Raw genomic sequence first — 20158 nt, forward strand, 5'->3', positions numbered from 1 at the left:
CGTCGGTGGGTCTGCTCCACTATGCAGAGCACAGATGGCCAGTGCCACAGTCCGCAACATGGGCACGGCGGCCCCAAGATTGTGTGACTGCCCTTAAGAGTTACATGTTGCTTTATGTTGCTTTCTTACCCGTGTGTTTGGCACAATATAACTTGCTTAGCGCATTTGCCATTTTCTGGGCAGTGGCCATATAATGTTACAGGTGATTTAACCTTGCTTTTACTGCAGTATACTCATGTTCCTGGGTTCTGTGGCCTCAAGCTCTTAAAAGCTTAACAGTCTCCTTTTCTTTGCTTCCCTTTTTCTGACTCTTTTTTGTTGTGATGGGCATCTCGACTCTTTGCATTTCTTATCCCATTGATCTTACTATCCACTATACCATCAAATTCTGTTAGGACTTGGAGAAGACGCAAGACGAAATAATTCGCCACCATGCCAGTATCCGTGAGCTGAAGAAAAGTTTCATGGAGTCTGTTCCCGCACCACGCCCCAGTGAGTGGGATAAACGCCTTTCTTCCCACTCTCCTTTCCGTACTTTCAGTTTCAATGGACAGGTCCAAACAGGCAGTGATGGGGTAAGTCTGAATACAGACATCCAATCAATTATGGTTTAGTAAAATGTAAAGTTTATTTAGTAGTTTTTAAACAAGTGTTTTCATTTTTAAACTTTGGTTTGTCACTAAATAAGAATAGTTACCATAATATTAGCAGATCGGAGTGATTTCACCACAGTGACTGGTGCAGATGGGATCTAATATGCTTACAAAACAATTGTATTTCATCTATTAAGTGTGACAGCCATTTTCGTCTTTGTTTTTTTCACCGATAGACTGGGATATATGTGTCTGTGTCTTGTTACAATTCATAGTGTTATGGTTTTTTACAGTCTTATCTGTAACAAGACCAGGTCTCAGTAACAGTATTTATTATGGAATTGGTCAAAGCTTCCCATTATTTGGTGTCCACTTACATATGTATTTGATTATTATCCCTTTAATTGCCAGGCCTGCAAAGGCTTTAATGACCAGACACTTTTTCGTGATTTAGCGCACGTCGTGGTAAAACTGTCCTAACGTTATTATTGGTTAGACTAACCAAATAAGTTTGGCTACATTTTTCATGTGACACCTAGGGCTTTTTATTAATGTTTTTTTAGAGATTTTCTTAGTTTTATTCCGAACTGTAGCTTCGTATTGTTTAAAAGGGTTTTCCAAGACTTTAATACTGATGACCTATTCTCTGGATAGGTCATCAATATCTGATCAGTGGGGGTCCAACATCTGGTACCCCCATCAGCTGTTTAAGAAGGCACCGGTGGTCCTCCTTCTCGACGCTTATCAAGTCCAACGCTTTACATAGAATAGCGGATGTGCTTGGTATCGCGCTCAGCCCCATTTGCTTCAGTGTCTTCTCAAAAAGCTAATCAGCGAGTGTCCCAGATGTTGGACCCCTACTAAAAATATCTCAGAAAACCCCTTTTAAATATGCAAACTGAAATGGGTTCCCTATTTTATGTTGGTCTTTTTGATATATGCATAGTTTTGCATGCACGGGGCAACCATGGCAACTGTTTTGGTTATTGTGGGTATTTTTTTCTTTTATTTGTATTTTATTTTAATTTTTTTAATATGTTTTGGCAAATATGTATTTTGCAGTTTTTCAGTGTATTTAGGCACTAGGGCATCTAAAGGAGCCCCAGTTATAGGGGGAAACATCTCCCTGCGGATGCATTTATATACAGGCAGAGCTGGTCAGGGCATGCTAAGACCCAGCAGCTCTGCTCTGCCTGAGACACCAGGCAATTGCCAGGCCTAATATATCTCTGTTCACTGCATAGCGCTCATTGAGTGCTATGTACAGAAGAAAGAAGTAGACAGAAGTGGTAATAATTCGTCTTCTCCTTGGGGTCCGTGGCTGTCACTGTACACTGTGATTGGTGTACACTTTAAAGCGGGTCTGTCAGCTGACAGATCACTTTAAAACCAAGAACAATGGCCTGGATTTAATAATGTATATGCATCAAAAGTCTGTCTAAAAAGTGGTGCAATTTGGCGCATCTAGGGTTGCCACATTTTTTTCCATCATGTTTGAAGATGGGGAGCAAACTGCGCGGGGCTTCACAGGGATGGGATGGGACCTAAAATGTGCCATATTGTACCAAAGTTTGGGGCAATTCTGATGTAAAAATCTGTCACAAAATAAGCCAATATGGTATAAAGTATGTGAAAAGTCTCTGCCCCTGCACTAGTATTATCCAGCCTGAGCCCCAGTCATAATTGTGGTGCCGGTCTAGACAGCCTGTCTAAGCTTGCGCCATCTTTAGCATTAGTAAATCTGGGCCAATGTGTGGTAGCGCTGTCTCCCATATTGTACCCACACCTTTAGCTCTCAGAAGTGATCTTGCAGTGTGGAGAAATGAATGTTTTTATGCTTACAAATTAGGCATCATGGGCACCCGGGCAGGCCCAAGCCACTTGGTGCGTCATAGCTCTGCATGTTTTGCCTGCCAGGGCCTCCTGCTCCCGCTTAATTGACAGGGCAACAATTCCTCCAGCATTATTGCACATGGGCCTGAAACTGTGCAAACGTTAAAGAGTATGCAGTACAGTCTATTGAGGTCAGACTAGGACATATGATTGATCTGCTCCTGTACTGAATTTTGAACTATCACGCAGTTGTGGGATTTAAGGGCTAGGAGCAATTATGCTGGGGTCTGTCAATCAAACCAGTGTGGGAGGCGAAAGCAGGGGAGCAATGGTGCACCGAGCGGCTCAGGCCCATCTAGGGTGTACTCTATTCCTTTTTTTGCATAAGGATTAAAACTTGAATTTCTCAACGTTGCAGCATAAAATTTGGAATCTAAAAGTATAATAAGGGAGACAACCTTACCAAGCATTGTTTTGAAGTGACATGGGAGCTCACAGGTTCCTTTTAAAAGGGCGTCTGTCACCAACCTGACCGGTTTTAAACTGAGCACATAGTTCAGTGGGGCACAAAGACATAAGGGTACTTTCACACTCGCGTCAGAAGAATCTGGCAGGCAGTTCCGTTGCCGGAATTGCCTGCCGGATCCGGAAATCTGTATACAAATGGATATCATTTGTTTCCGGATCCGTCTAACAAATGCATTGCAATACCGGTGTCTCTCTGGTGTCATCCAGAAAACCGGATCCGTTGTTTATTTTAATTTTTTACAGATTTAAAGGTCTGCACATGCGCAGTCCAGGAAACCGGATCCGTCTTTCCGGAACACTAGGTACCGGATCCGGCATTAATACATTCCAATGGAAATTAATGCCAAATCCGGCATTCTGGCAAGTGTTTCGGAATTTTGCCCAGAGAAAATGCAGCCAAATACCGTAAGAGGGACTGAACTGAAGACATCTTGATGCATACTGAACGGATTGCTTTCCATTCAGAATGCATTGGGACAAAACTGAAGCGATTTTTTTTTTTCTTTCCCGGTATTGAGCCCCTATGACGGAACTCAATACCGGAAAACTTTAACACTAGTGTGATACCTGTGTTTAGTTTTTCAGAATCTCCAAATTGCCCAAAAAAGAAATGTTTATGATATGCTAATGAGCCATCGCAGGTGCTCAGGTTCCCCTGCCTTATTCGCGCCTACCTCCGCCCCTCGGTAAGCTCCAGCCAGCCCTGTGTCTTTGTGACAAGATATTTCCCTGTAGCCCCTTTGTGCATCACCAACAGGCCTTGGCATGTGTTCTGCCCACTGCGGACACAGGCAAAGAGATATGCAAGGCGCATGTGCACTGCATATCTCTTTGCCTGTGCCCATGTTTGTCATGTCACTGAGAGATGTTGAGGTGGGAGTCCACTAACCGTGGCCCTTTTAACGATCATGAGGGTGGGGTTCTATGATCGCAGGTTCCCACCAATGACCTCTGCATGTCTCACTTCATGGCTAGTTATTGTAGTAATACATTTCCTTTATAAAGGACTTTAGACTAAAATGCGGAGTGATAATTCCATTGTGCTTTACTTCTTATTCGTGGTAGACGTGTTTGTGACATGATTGCATTGTTAATTTAACTGTTCATACTATTATATTCATATTTGCTTTTATTGTTCCTATGGATCTAGGTTAAACGCGCTCTTGTTTTACCCACTGAGCGGAAAGTATGTGGGTCAGAGGTAAAGCCCATGCTAAGATCATGTGCTGGCCAGGCTGGCATTGTGCAATCCATTCCTAGCTTTTTTTTGTCCAATAGAAGCAGGGATTGTAAAGGCTGCATTAGTGCGCTGTTGCTGCCATTTCACATAAGTGTGTAAAAATTGAATATTTGCATGGCATATATCAAGGACTGCGGAGGGGAGGTTGGCTTCTATGGGCTGTAAGCTCTTTGCTGCTGACAGATGGGTTGCATGTTTGGTTTCAGCACCTGCAAAATGCTAATGGGACCCAAACCGATGATGCTTTTTCGCAGGAGCCTGTATTTCATGCCGAAGGGTATATTTGGTATTATATCTGATAGTAGTATATCATTTGTGACTATTGTGGTGATATGATAAAATATAATGACTATTGTGGTGATATGATAAAATATAGAGTCAAATTCTCAAATGTCAGTATAGTCTTTTCAGGTGGCCAACCTTACAGACACAAAGAACCAAAAAAAAAAAACTATGACTACCAGGAGCCACAAGCTATACATTTACACACGAGTCACCGTATTTTTCGCCCTACAAGATGCACCTAGGTTTTAACAAAGAAAAATAAGAGAAAAAAATATTTTTCATCTGATCTGAGGTCTGATAAAAATATTTTTTTCTTATTTTTCATTAGCAGAGAAAAAAATTATATTTTTTATCAGACCTCAGGTCGGACTCCTAAATCAGATCCCCAATCCTCATCTGACCTAAAATAAGATCCCCAAACCTCATCAGACCCCCAATGCTCAGATCAGTCAACATAAATCAGACTCCCAGTGTCAGACCCTCAGTGCTCAGATCTCCCCCCCCCCTTCTCAGATCTGCCCCCCTATGCTCAGACCTGACAAACCCATGCTCAGATCTGCCCCCCATGCTCAGCTCTAAACCCCCATGCTCAGATCCCCCCCAAGCCCCCATTGCTCAGATTAGAACCCCATTGCCCAGATCAGGACCCCCCACCATGCTCACATCAGAACCTCCCATGCTTAGATCAGAGCCCCATGCTCACTTCTATAATTTACCTGCTACTCTGCAGGTCTGACACGCTCTCCACTGTGACCTGATGAGCACAACGTCAGGTCATACTGCGTGTCTCCACGTACTACGTTCTCGCACTGTGCATCAGGACGTAGTGGAGAGTGAGCTGGAGCTGCAAAGTAGCAACAGTGCCCGATCAGGAAAAGAGATCTGAGCATGGGGTGGAGAGTGAGGCGACCTGACTGCTTCCCGGCTCCACAGCTAGAGCCGCACTTGAAGAAGCAAAGAGCCGCATGCGGCTCAAGAGCCACGGGTTAGCCACCCCTGTGCTAGAGGAAGTTGAGAATCATTTGCCTCAATGGAATTTCCAACATTGAGCAGTTTTGGATATAAAGTTACAAATATCAGTCTATAAAGGGCATCCGTCAGCAGATTTGTGCCTCTGAACCTGGCTGACCTGTTACATGTGCACTTGGCAGCTGAAGACCTCTGTGTTGGTCCCATGTTCATATGTGTCCGCACTGCTGAGAAAAATTACTTTTTAATAAATGCAAATTAACCTCTAGGAGCAAGAAGGGCATTGCAAGTATACCTAGAGGCTCAGCTCTCTCTGGATTACTCGCTTCCTCTGTACTTTTGATAGGTGAAAACATCATCACGACTGGCCTTGTCAATCTAAGTGGAGAGGGTATGGCAGTAGCAGAGAGAGCGGAGCCTCCAGGTGTAATGGCAACACTCCGGTTGTTCCTAGAGGCTCATTTGCTTTTATTAAACCCTTGCTGCAAATGGACGTAGTGGTGCGTCTTGATTGTATGCTGCAATCAGACGCCGAACTGTTAACCAGGGCTGTGACATTATAAAGTTTCTAAATTCTTTGAAACGCTTGCCAAGTCATATCACTCACTGCTCCCCTCAATAATTTCCTTGAGGGGTGTAGTTTCCAAATTGGGTCACTATTTTGGAGTTTCCACTGTTGGGGTATCTCAGGGTCTCTTCAAATGCAACATGGTGCCTGAAAACCATTCCAGCAAAAATGGCCTGCGTCCTGCCATGTGCCCATACAGCAGTTTGCGACCACATAAGGGTTGTTACTGTAAACTGCAGAATCGGGGTAATAAGTAGATTTGTTTTGCTGTTAACCCTTTCTGTGCTACAGGAAAAATGGATTAAAATGGAAAACCTGCACACAAAAAAATGAAATTTTCCCTTTAATTCCTGTGGAACACCTCCTGGAGCGGCGTTTGGGTGGGAGCTCTGGAAGGGGTGGGAGGTCCGATAGGTATGTGGGGGTGGGAGATCCGGGAGGTGGGGGGCCCCATAATTTATTTTGCTATGGGGCCCAGTCATTTCTAGCTACGCCCCTGATTGTTAAGATTGGGCGGGCACTGGAGCGGTAGAGCGCCCTGCTGTAGGAGAAGCCGGCGGGAGATGAAAGGAGGAGGGGCCAGCTCCTGGTGGTGTCGGGCACACGGCGCAAGCATGGCGGTGGAGGATCTGACTGAAGCCTAAAGACCAGACATCAAGGTAGACCTGAAGAAGAAGGTGACAGCGCAGTATGTGATGTATACATGTGTGTAATGTATGTAGTGCAGTGTGTGATCATCACATACTGCACTACATACATTACACACATGTATACATCACATGCCCCCTCACAGTAATAATGCCAAGATATGTGCCCTCTTCACAGATGTAATGCTCACACATGCCCCCTCACAGTAGTTATGCCCAGATATGTGCCCACTCACAGTAGTTATGCCCAGATATGTGCCCCCTCACAGTAATTATGCCCAGATATGTGCCCCCTCACAGTAGTTATGCCCAGATATGTGCCCTCCTCACAGTAGTTATGCCCTGATATGTGCCCTCCTCACAGTAGTTATGCCCTGATATGTGCCTCCTCACAGTAGTTATGCCCTGATATGTGCCTCCTCACAGTAGTTATGCCCTGATATGTGCCTCCTCACAGTAGTTATGCCTAGATATGTGCCCCCTCACAGTAGTTATGCCAGATATGTGCCCTCTTCACAGTAGTAATGCTCACTCGTGCCCCCTCACAGTAGTTATGCCCTGATATGTACCCTCCTCACAGTAGTTATACCCTGATATGTGCCCTCCTCACAGTAGTTATGCTCAGATATGTGCCCCCTCACAGTAGTTATGCCAGATATGTGCCCTCTTCACAGTAGTAATGCTCACCCGTGCCCCCTCATAGCGTTTGTATTTTTTTCTGGCAAAGCTACCTGCTTCCGGCCCGCGAAATTTATACCAAGTCTAGTGTGGCCCTCAGACGAAAAATGGTTGGGCACCACTGGCTTAGATAAGTAAAAGCATTCCAAAGTTATTACCACATAAAGTGACACGTCGGATTCGAAAAATAGGGCTTGGTCATTAAAGCCAAAACTGTCTGCAGAGGCAAACGGTTAAAACATCACATATGAATATGGAACCAACACAGATGCCTTCAGCTGCCAAGTGCACATGTAATAGGTCAGCCACGTACAAATCTGCTGACAGATGTCCTTTAGGGCTCGTTCACACGACCGTTCCGTTTTTTGCTGTCCACAAAAAGTGGATGCCGCCCGTGTGCCTTCTGCAATTTGTGGAACGGAACAGGAGGCCATTATAGAAATGCCTATTCTTGTCCGCAAAACGGACAAGAATAGGACAGCATTCATAATTTTTGCGGGGCCATGGAACAGAGCAACGGATGCGGACAGCACACAGAGTGCTGTCCGCATCTTTTGCGGATCTATTGAAATGAATGGTTCCGTATACGGACCGTATGCGTAACGCAGAAAATTGGAACGCAAAATACGTTCGTGTGAACGAGCCTTTAAACAGTGGTTCAAATCCCTGTGCCAGATTTCAGTAATGCGTTGACAGGCCTGAGAAGCAGATATGCCTCCCAAGAAACTGTTTAGTTAACATTCTCATAAAAAGCCAATTAGAGCCTTTTTTTTGTTTACACCTGTTTCATTATTGGATATGATGTGGAAAAACTTTTGTAAATCTGTATTAGTTTATGGATGTATTGACAAGGCTCCTGCGCAAGAAAGTAGCAGATTGGGAATTCGGATTGTATGCTTGGGGCACTCCAGCGCTATCATTTAGCTGTGTGCTTTGGGCTTCTGCAGCATTTTACTCTGACAATTCCTGCCGCGCAAAAAATCCCGATCACATTTAGGACTGCAGGAGATGGGTTACCACCTAGTCCAGGTCTTGAGGCTTTTTCTTGGTTTGGTAATGGTAAACCATCTTCTACATCACTTAAAGGATCTCCTATGTTTTCACACCTTGCGATGCTGACTATAACTGTTCCCTTCTCTTTTCTTTTTCTTTCACTCTGTTTCCTGCCATCTTTATTATTCTTTTTTTTTTTTTTTTTGACACCAACTTTTTAAATGTTTTTCATTTGCTTCTTTTTTATGTTTTAATTCTAATCTCTGTTTGTTGGCGCTGCTCAGCCATCTGGCCGTAATGTTGCAGAGAAATGTTATTCAGGGATGTGCAAAGATCCAACCGAAAGTCCACAAATTAACCCTCCTAAAGCCGTCCCCCTGAGGGAATTGAGATCACAGTTCTTTTTATCTTAGAGACTATGCAAGGCTTTGTAAATGGTCAGAATATACTGGGAGCAAAAGCTCTAAGCTCTTGGGCTACTTTCACACTAGCATTTCTATTTTCCGGTATTGAGATCTGTCATTGGGTCTCAATACCGGGAAAAAAATGCTTCAGTTTTGTCCCCATTCATTGTCAATGGGGACAAAACGTAACTGAACAGAACGGAATGCTCCAAAATGCATTCTGTTCCGTTCTCATACCATGTTGTGGTTTGCTTTCCGTCCTGGGATGCGGAGCAAGACAGATCCGTCATGACCCACAATGCAAGTCAACAGAGACAGACGTTTTCTCTGACTGGATCTGTTCATAATGGATGCAGATGGTTGTATTGTCAGTAACAGAAGCGTTGTTACTAAACCCTGCCGGATCCAGCAAAAACCCAAGTGTGAAAGTAGCCATTCCCCACTTCTTGCCTTTCATCATTTTGACTTATAGGGGCTGTCTCACCTCAAACATTAGTGGCATAATGCTAGGATATGCCACCATCAACAGATGGGTACAGGTCCCACCTAACTCTAGAACGGAGTGCTCAAAGTGAAGGAGAGCGCATGCGTGTCCTTGATTTATTTTGGGATCTGTGCACTTTGGGAGCTCTAGAGATAGGTGTGGGTCCCAGAGGCCGCATTTCCTAGCGATAATTCACTAATATTTGACGTGACACAACCCTTTTATTCTGTAAAACATGACTTTATAGACATTAAATTCCCTGTCTCTGCTATTAATTGAGGAGACAGGATAAATACTACTGCCACTGGCAGATTTTCTTATTAATAGTTACCACTTAAATCTCACTGCAGTTTGTCAGTGGCCCTAATATACTTTTATAGGCCAGATCCCATTTTCACACATAACCAGCCAAGTACTTTGCACATACCTAACAAATACTTCTATTCTCCTGTTCCATTTGCCATCTGTATTTTTTTTTTTCGGTTTCACCTGTCTCTTTCTCTTCTGCCGTCCCTCTGTGGGCAGACTCAACATGAGCCTCCAGGGCAGGACGAAGACTTTGTAAAACCGCCTGGGACAGACCATCGGGGAAACCTCCCGAAAGTCTCCATCCCTATGCCAGAGGAGAAGTCTATGGAAAAGTGTCGTCTGCAATCACTTTTACTACCAAACTCTCCCATCCCTTTCCTCATGTCTTTTGTACTATTCTTGGCAGTGACGCTCTGGTGGCTAGTGTTCTTATGAGCGCTCATACCGCGGGAGTTCCATCTCATTCATTGTACGTATGGCTGAGTATTCCTGCGGCCCTTTTGCTGTATAAAAACACCCCTTTACACAAATGCAATGGAATTGTTTCCAACATCCCTTTATGTGCGGGCTGCTAAGAAGATTCTACCTTTCAAATACTTGCCTCTGTATCCTTTTTTGCTTTTATAGCTTTTTTCTTCTTCTTCCTTGTGATGTATTTCTAATGTTTCGTGTGCTTCCAATTTGTTTCATTTTCTAAATGAGGACTTTTCCAGAAGAGAAGAATAGGTGTGTTGTGTGTGTGTGTGTGTGTGTATATATATATATATATATATATATATTAGTTCTGCGCCTCTTCATTACCGCATGCCTACGTGTCCCCATGTTTCCAAGGCCTAGAAACTCCTCTGATAATATAGGACTCTCATACACAATGGACTGCGTACTCTCCCCCATCTCTGAAAAGACTGCAAGTGCTTTAATGGTATTTATGGCTACTGAAGTATATTTGCTGAAAATAGATTGATGACTTGCTTATTTTCCTGCAGTTTAGCAGACCTAAAACAGAGAGCCCGTATAAACCAAATGTGTCCGCTCTGTACTGGATATCGCTTGTTGCTCCTGTACTACTGTATGTCTTCACACATCAGACTTGAAGCTGCCTAGTATGATGTGCACTGGTATTTATTCTTGTGGCTTAAAAGTACGGGACGTTTTATCGTCTACTTGTATGGAATACAACATTTGAGATTTTGACATATATCTTCTATAAAGTGTAATTATTAACAGTGAAAAATGGCTTTCAGGAGGACACTTTATGTAATAAATTATAGTGCCTTTTTGCAGATTTGTAATGAGAGCGATCAAGTGAAGGCGAATTTTGCTGTATTTATTTTTTGTGTGATCCTTTATAAGGTGTTTAAATAAGTAAAAAATATATTATAACATAAAGTGATGCTTTTGGTATTTGCAAATTGCCTCTACAGCAGTAGGAAGCTTTAGGATACAATATAAGCCTATGTTCACACTGCCGTTTTGGCTTTCCGTTTGTGTGATCTGTTCAGGGCTCTCACAAGCGGTCCAAAACGGATCAATTTTGCCCTAATGTATTCTGAATGGAAAAGGATCCGCTCAGAATGCATCAGTTTGCCTCCGTTCCGTCTCCATTCCACTTTGGAGGCAGACACGAAAGCGCTGCTTGCAGCATTTTGGTGTCAGTCTGACGAAACTGAGCCAAACGGATCTGTTCTGACACACAATGTAAGTCAATGGGGACGGATCCGTTTTCTATGACACAAGCACAATAGAAAACGGATCCGTCCTCCATTGACTTTCAGTGGTGTTCAAGACGGATCCGTCTTGGCTATGATAAAGATAATACAAACGGATATACGTTCATGACGGATGCATGCGGTTGTATCATCTGAATGGATCCGTCTGTGCAGATCCATGACAGATCTGCACCAGACGCGAGTGTGAAAGTAGCCTTATTGGAAACGGGAACATTTTCATAATCTTTTGATTTATTGGATTATCTTTAGTGATCTTGGATTGACATATCAGTAAAAATGGATTATCTGAAAGAAACCCCACATGGCATATTTATGGGTCTAATTTACAAGCCATGACGTATTTACTTAGTTGCCTGCTGCTTGAACTTAATGTTAGCCTAGTTCCTTACTGGTTATACCTTGTCCGTGGGTAGAGTATTCCTCAGGTAGTTTGTCGTTGTTTACTGGCCTAGCCACAACTTGTTTCTTATTGGTCCTGCCAAATTTCTATGGTCGAGTAAAAATTGGTGTCCGATCTCTATCTTTTCTGTCCTGTAACTGTTTACAGAATTTCCACAAGCTGCTCAGTATTTTGAGACGGTATTTTCAGTTTGTTTGCTTTTATTCTTTTTTTATTTTTGGTATGTTTTAACTTTTTAATGATACTAGCCTTTTAATGTCATTTTTATTGCTTTTTGTATATCTACTTTATTTCAGTACTTACGGTGCCCAGATGTTAGTTTTTTTTTTACTGTCCTTTCATCAATTCCAGATGTAAGATATTATGTGTTTATATCACTAACTTTCATACACGACAATGCGGCGGAAAAAACTGAAATGTCATTGTATTTATGCTGACAGGAAATAAATAGTGTTTTGATATTCTAGTTGTTTGTGCAATCATTTATTGATTAGTCAGTGAGTGAAATGATGTGTTAAGAATCTGAATTGTGATTGGAAATCTATGAGGCTGGTTGATTACAGGGGTTGTCCAGTGGCGGAGGTGCAGAAAGGGCTCAGAGTGGAATAAAGAATACACCTCCTCACTGATACTATGATGCTCCTGGGTCCCCTATACTCTCTGCTTCCTGGTCCATTCACAAGACACAGGAGATGCCTACTCTGCCGATGACCGATCAAAGCCGTGACCTGCCTCAGCTAGGGACTGGCTGAGCAGACATTTCTCGACGTTGAGTACCAACGAGGAACCAGAAAGTATTGGGGACATACGAGCCATAGGGGATACGTGATAGTGGAATAAAGGATACTGATCCTATGATGCTCCTGGGTCCCCTATACGCTCTGCTTCCTGGTCCATTCACAAGACACAGGAGATGCCGACGACCGATCAAAGCCGTGACCTGCCTCAGCTAGGGACTGGCTGAGCAGACATTTCTCGACGTTGAGTACCAACGAGGAAGCAGAAAGTATTGGGGACATACGAGCCATAGGGGATACGTGATAGTGGAATAAAGGATACTGATCCTATGATGCTCCTGGGTCCCCTATACGCTCTGCTTCCTGGTCCATTCACAAGACACAGGAGATGCCGACGACCGATCAAAGCCGTGACCTGCCTCAGCTAGGGACTGGCTGAGCAGACATTTCTCGACGTTGAGTACCAACGAGGAAGCAGAAAGTATTGGGGACATACGAGCCATAGGGGATACGTGAGAGTGGGCCATTGAGCTAATTCCAAAGCATCAACCAGACCTCTGAGCACTTCTTTACGTATGTATCTGACCTTGAATTGTTTACATGGGCGGACTGGCCATAGACCCTACAAGGAAATTTTATGGTGGGCCATCACCAAGAGCCCTCCTCATAGCCACTGGCTGGGTGCATAATGATCTGATGGTCTCAGCATTAATTGAATATTGTGGGGAGGTCTGCAGTATTTTGTGCTGCACTATGGTATTTGGTTCTGCTGAAGGGGGTGTTTTGTGCAGGACTGTGGTATTGCTTGCCCTTCCTGCTTATGCTGTCCCTATCTACTTGTGTTGCCCAACCTTCTGTCAATTTGGAACTGCCTACATGGGGCCAATTTTTGTGTTTTTTCCACTTTGTTTCTAGTCCGCCCCTGATATCTAAATATCCTGTATCTAAATAAAGCTTATTCATTGTAGGACAAAATCCCTTTAGTCGAGCATCCAATAATTCAGAAAGTCTGATAAAATCTATTACAAGTGATTAGTATATACAATAATCTAGAACAGTGGTGGCAAACCTATGGCACTGGTGCCAGAGGCGGCACTCAGAGCCCTCTCTGTGGGCACCCGCACCCTGGAAATAGTCTATGGTGTACCAATATGCCTTTCATCAGCGCAGGGCACACTATGAACGGCACAGGCAGCGCACTGAATGCAGGCAGGCTATTATAGCTAAATGATAAAGTACATGGAAGATATACTGTATTGGGCTGTAGTATTCAGGTTACATTGCCGCGTTGGCACTTTGCGATAAAGTTGTGGGATTTTGGGTTACACTTTTGGCACTCGGTCTGTAAAAGGTTCACCATCAGTGATCTAGAATATCTTATAACTTTCATGTCCCACCGATGTAGGAGTTTGCATAATTCTTCATTATATAGAAAAATTTGAAACTCATAGCCACTGGCTGGGTGTTGTAATTGAGCCCGAACCCTTTGAGGAAAACAAACTTAGGCCTAGTTCACATGAACGTTTTTTTTGCGGGTGTACGGGCCATTTTTTTTGTGTTCCGTATACGGAACCATTCATTTCAATGGTTCCGCAAAAAAAAACGGAATGTGTTCCGTATGCATTCCGTTTCCGTTTTTCCGTTCCGTTGAAAGATAGAGCTTGTCCTATATTTGGCCGTAAATCACGGGTCGTGGCTCCATTCAAGTCAATGGGTCCGCAAAAAAAACGGAACACATACGGAAATGCATCCGTATGTCTTCCGTTTCTGTTCCGTTTTTTCTGAACCATCTATTGAAAATGTTATGGCCAGCCCAATTTTTTCTATGTAATTACTGTATACTGTATATGCCATACGGAAAAACGGAACGGAAAAACGGAAAGGAAACGGAAACACCACGGAACTCAAAAACGGAACAACGGATCCGTGAAAAACGGACCGCAAAAAACAATAAAAGCCATACGGTCGTGTGAACTAGGCCTTAAGGTGGAAATTTACTGAGCAAAATTCACCACACTGAAATTCCACTAATAAATTGTCATAGATTAAAGGGAATCTTTTAAGCCCTATTAAGTACAGTAACACCTGCCGTTGACTCCAGATCAGTAATTTGTCAATACCCACCCACATTCCTCTGCTATGTTCCCATAAAACGGCCATGAAATGCATAACGAGGTCTTCTCCTGGAGTCCTGTCCATTATATGCGCATGCACAGCAGATCCCTCAATGCATTCCTTGGCTGGTTTGCAGGCCTGTAGTGGGGGAATGGAGGTGACTGTTCACATACATATTACTAATATGAAGTAAGTGGCAGGTGTTTTATAAGGCACTTATTAGGACTTGACGGATTCCATTTAAAGGGATATTCCAGGAATGGATAAATCTGTCTGTGGGGGGTGGGGATGCTAAAATAATAAAAGTTGCAGTATTCACCTGGGAAATTACTCTTCTATTCCAGTGCTGCTGCTCTGTTGCTTTGTTTTACCATCTGCAGCACTGAAGTCACATCAACCACACGTGACCACTGCAGGCAATCACTGGCATAAATTAGTAAATGAAATACAGCATACAGTGTTTGCACATTTACACATATAAGGGCTCCTTCTACAATTTTCTTAACCATTTTGTTCTGTATTGCATCTGTTTTTTATACCATAAATTTGTCAGTTTTTCGTCTGTGTTTTCATTTACTTTTTTTTTTAAGGAATTATATATATTTTTATAATACTGAAGTGTGGATGAAATAAACGAGAACACATACACAAATGCGAAGTATAGAATTACGGAACTTTCATTTTTAAATTCAACCTATGACTTTAATAGGCTAAAAACAGTACCAGTATGGATTCATTGGAACATGCTGCATGTTGAAAAAAGACGTGCATAAAAGCAGTGTGTATTTAAAAAAATGGATATTTGAAAAAAAACATATACAGTAACTGTATCTGCATCACTTTTTTAGTGGTAATTTTTTTTTATTAATACAGATTGGTAATATAAAAGTGTGAATGAGCCTTTAATGCTAACTATTGAAGCCAGTCCTTAGGGTACTTTCACACTAGCGTTTTTCTTTTCCGGCATTGAGTTTCGTCCTAAGGGCTCAATACCGGAAAAAAACGGATCAGTTTTATCCTAATGCATTCTGAATGGAGAGTGATCTATTCAGGATGCATGAGGATTAGAGTTGAGCGGACACCTCAAAAATCCTCCTCCTCCTCAAAAATCCTCCTCCTCCTCCTCAAAAATCCTCTTTCTGAGCCACTTCTAAAAGACTGGCCTGAAAGTGTTAGAGGTGACCCCTCGTCCTGGGCCACATCCTCTTCCATCATCGCCCTAAGTGTTTTCTCAAGGAGACATAGAAGTGGTATTGTAACGCTGATAACGGCGTCATCGCCACTGGCCATGTTGGTGGAGTACTCGAAACAGGGCACACAGGTCCCGCATGGAGGCCCAGTCATTGGTGGTGAAGTGGTGCTGTTCCGCAGTGCGACTCACCCGTGCGTTCTGCAGCTGAAACTCCACTATGGCCTGCTGCTGCTCGCACAGTCTCTCCAGCATGTGCAAGGTGGAGTTCCACCTGGTAGGCACGTCGCATATGAGGCAGTGAGCGGGAAGGCCGAAGTTACGCTGTAGAGCAGACAGCCAAGCGGCAGCAGGATGAGAACGCCGAGAGCGCGCACAGACGGCCTGCACTTTACGCAGCAGCTCTGACATGTCGGGGTAGTTGTGAATTAATTTCTGCACCACCAAATTCAGCACGTGCGCCAGGCAAGGGATGTGCGTCAAACCGGCTAGTCCCAGAGCTGCAACGAGATTTCGCCCATTATCGCACACCACCAGGCCAGGCTTGAGGCTCACTGGCAGCAACCACTCGTCGGTCTCTTGTTCTATACCCCGCCACAACTCCCGCGCGGTGTGGGGCCTGTCCCCCAAACACATCAGTTTCAGAACGGCCTGCTGACGTTTACCCCTGGCTGTGCTGAAGTTGGTGGTGAAGGTCTGTCGCTGACCGGATGAAGAGGTGGTAGAAGAGGAGGAGGAGGAAGCGGAGTAGGAAGAGGAGGCAAAGAATGATGCCCTGCGATCCTTGGCGGAGGAAGGACGTGCGCCAAACAGCTCTCCGCCTGGGGCCCAGCCGCCACTACATTTACCCAGTGTGCAGTTGGGGAGATATAGTGTCCCTGGCCGTGCTTACTGGTCCACGTATCTGTGGTTAGGTGGACCTTTCCACAGATGGCGTTGCGCAGTGCACGCTTGATTTTATCCGATACTTGGTTGTGCAGGGAGGGCACGGCTCTCCTGGAGAAGTAGTGGCGGCTGGGAACGACGTACTGTGGGACAGCAAGCGACATGAGCTGTTTGAAGCTGTCCGTCTCCACCAGCCTGAATGACCGCATTTCAAAGGCCAGTAGTTTAGAACTGCTGGCATTCAGGGCCAGGGATCGAGGGTGGCTAGGTGGGAATTTACGCTTTCTCTCAAAGGTTTGTGAGATGGAGAGCTGAATGCTTCCGTGTGACATGGTGGAGATGCTTGGTGACAGAGGTGGTGTTGTTGGTGGCACATCCTCTGTTTGCTGGGCGGCAGGTGCCAACATTCCTCCAGAGGCGGAGGAAGAGGCCGAGGCAGCAGCAGAAAAGGGAGCAGGAGGGGCCTGAGCCCTTTCTTGGTTTTGAAGGTGCTTACTCCACTGCAGCCGTGTCTCGCATGTAGATGCCTGGTCATGCAGGTTGTGCTAAGGTTCAGAACGTTAATGCCCCGCTTCAGGCTTTGATGGCACAGCGTGCAAACCACTCGGGTCTTGTCGTCAGCACATTGTGTGAAAAAGTGCCATGCCAGGGTACTCCTTGAACCTGCCTTTGGTGTGCTCGGTCCCTGGTGACGGTGGCCAGTAGCAGGCGAACTGTTTTGGCGACTGCTGCTCTGCTTTTGCACCCTGCTCCCGATTTTGCTACGCTGTTGGCTCGGTCTCACCACTGCCTCTTCCTCCGAACTCTGTAAGTCAGTGGCACGACCTTCATTCCATGTGGGGTCTAGGACCTCATCGTCCCCTGCATCGTCTTCCACCCAGTCTTCCTCCCTGACCTCCTTTTCGGTCTGCACACTGCAGAAAGACGCAGCAGTTGGCACCTGTGTTTCGTCATCATCAGAGACGTGCTGAGGTGGTATTCCCATGTCCTCATCAGGAAACATAAGTGGTTGTGCGTCAGTGCATTCTATGTCTTCCACCCCTGGGGAAGGGCTAGGTGAATGCCCTTGGGAAACCCTGCCAGCAGAGGCTTCAAACAGCATAAGAGACTGCTGCATGACTTGAGGCTCAGACAGGTTCCCCGATATGCACGGGGGTGATGTGACAGACTGATGGGCATGGGTTTCAGGCGCCACCTGTGCGCTTTCTGCAGAAGACTGGGTGGGAGATGATGTGAACGTGCTGGATTCACTGTCGGCCACCCAATTGACTAGCGCCTGTACTTGCTCAGGCCTTAACATCTGCAGCATTAGGCCCGACCAAATATCGCTGTAGATTCTGGCGGCTACTGGGACCTGAGGTAGTAGTTTCAGTAGGACGTATAGCTGTGGCAGAACGGCCACGTCCTCTCCCTGCACCAGAGGCTCCACGACCGCGTCCCTTACTACATGTTTGCCTCATAGTTGGCGTTCACAAAGCAAAGTAAAAAGTGGTTAAGTCTGTTAAAAATAATTAACCGCCAATAAAAACCCTGATGTAGGTTATTGCACTAAATTATTTTTTTTTAACTCTATATGACAGCGGTATTTGTGGCCTAAATTTCACAGTAACTTATGCACGTCTAATCCCAGATATGCAGTATATTAGAGGGTTTTTTCCACCCCAGTAAGCAAAAAGATGTATTTCTGGCCTAAATGTGACAGTCACTTATGCACATCTAATCCCAGATGTGCAGTATATGAAAAAAAATAATAATTTTTACCCCAGTAAGCAAAAAGCTGTATTTCTGGACTTGCAGACATGCAGATAGCCTGTGCTGGTGCACTATCGTTGCATAAAATGGCTGCTGATTATGTATTGATATTGACAAACTGAAGTAAAAAAAAGTTCGTTTTCAGCAGTAGTTGGCTCAGGGCAGGTTTAAAAAAATTGTGCACTGCACCCACAAAACACATTTGCTGTAGATTGCTGAGTAAAAAAAGCAGTTCTTGGTAAGATTTCTCCCTGATCTCTCCCTCACAGCAGCTGCAGCCTCTCCCTACACTAATCCGAGCAGAGTCACGGGCGGCGCTACGTGACTCCAGCTTACATAGAGGCTGGGTCACATGCTGCAGTTGGCCAATCACAGCCATGCCAATAGTAGGCATGGCTGTGATGGCCTTTTCGGGCAAGTAGTATGACGCTTGTTGATTGGCTGCTGTGCAGCCTTTCAAAAAGCACCAAGAAAGCGCCGAGCACCGAACCCGAACTTTTACTTAAATGTTCAGGTCCGGGTGCCGAAAAGCCTAAAGTTCGGTACGAACCCGAACTTTACAGTTCGGGTTCGCTCAACTCTAATCAGGATGCAGCATGCTGTGGTATTTTCTCTGTCCAAAATTCGGTAACACTTGCATTATTTTCCATTGAAATGCATTAATGCCGGATCCGTCCCCAAGTGTTCCGGAAAAACGGATCTGGTTTTTGCAGTCTGCGCATGCGCAGATCTTTAAAAATGTGATAAAGATAAATACCAGATCCGTTTGGAAACAGATCCGGTATTACAATGCATTTGTGAGACGGATCCGCATCCGGATCCGTCTACAAATGTTATCAATTTGCATACAGATTGCTGGATCCGGCAGGCAGTTCCGGCGAGGGAACTACCTGCCGGAATCCAACAACGCAAGTGTGAAAGTACCCTTAACCTCTTAAGGACATAGGGCGTACAGGTACGCCCTTGTGCCCTGGTACTTAAGGACACAGGGCGTACATGTACGCCCTGTGTATTTTCGATCACTGCCGTGCGGCTGGCAGTGATCGGAACCCGGTGCCTGCTCAAATCATTGAGCAGGCACCTAGGCTAAATGCGCGGGGCGGTCCCTTGACCCCCCCCATGTCGGCGATCGCGGCAAACCGCAGGTCAATTCAGACCTGCAATTTCTGCAGTTTCTGGACCGCGGGGATCAGAAACTTTATATGCCTAAAAAAACGTTTTATTCACCCCCCCCCCCCCCCCCCCTGCACCCCCGAATGATTTTATGCTGGCGGGAGGTGCAGGGGGAGGGTTGCGGGAGGCGGGCGGTGCGGCAGGCGGGATCGCGATCCCCCGCCCGCCTCGCCTGGTATAATCGTTGGTTTCTAGTGGGTATACCAGGGTGCCAGCACATTGCTGGCACCCTGGTATAAACGGCTGACATCTGCGATGCGATGTCAGCCGTTTAACCCTTTCCATACAGCGGTCCGTACGGACCGCTGTATGGAAAAGGTTAACAGCGCAGGGAGCTCCCTCCCTCTCCCATCGGGGGGCTGCTGTGCCTTTGCAGCCCCCCGATGGGGAGGGAGAGAGCCCCCAGACAGCCCCCCGACAGATCCCCTCCTTACCCTTCCCCGTCTGCGAAGTTCTGACCAGAACTGAGCAGACGGGGAAGGTTCCCATGGCAACAGGACGCCTCTCAGGCATCCTGCTGTCCATGGTGCTGAACAGATCTGTGCTGAAGGCATAGATCTGTTCAGTGTAAGTAAAATACAGTGCAGTACAATATATATTGTTCTGTACTGTATTATACAGACATCAGACCCACTGGATCTTCGAG

General features: G+C 45.1%; 1 protein-coding gene across 12 annotated transcripts in view; it reads left to right on the forward strand.

The window, feature by feature from the left end:
• LOC120995258 (protein 4.1-like) overlaps window positions 1-20158 on the forward strand; it is a 204309-nt gene that overhangs the window by 174283 nt on the left and 9868 nt on the right. For 11 of the 12 annotated variants that reach the window (XM_040424342.1, XM_040424343.1, XM_040424344.1 and 8 more), the window contains one exon: window positions 396-575. The exons of the other annotated variant lie outside the window; for it this stretch is intronic. In XM_040424342.1, the coding sequence (XP_040280276.1) occupies window positions 396-575 (180 nt within the window). The remainder of the gene's footprint in view (window positions 1-395; window positions 576-20158) is intronic. 12 annotated transcript variants of the gene reach the window in all.

Source organism: Bufo bufo, chromosome 3, assembly GCF_905171765.1.
Source record: "Bufo bufo chromosome 3, aBufBuf1.1, whole genome shotgun sequence".
Classification (NCBI taxonomy): Eukaryota; Metazoa; Chordata; class Amphibia; order Anura; family Bufonidae; genus Bufo; species Bufo bufo.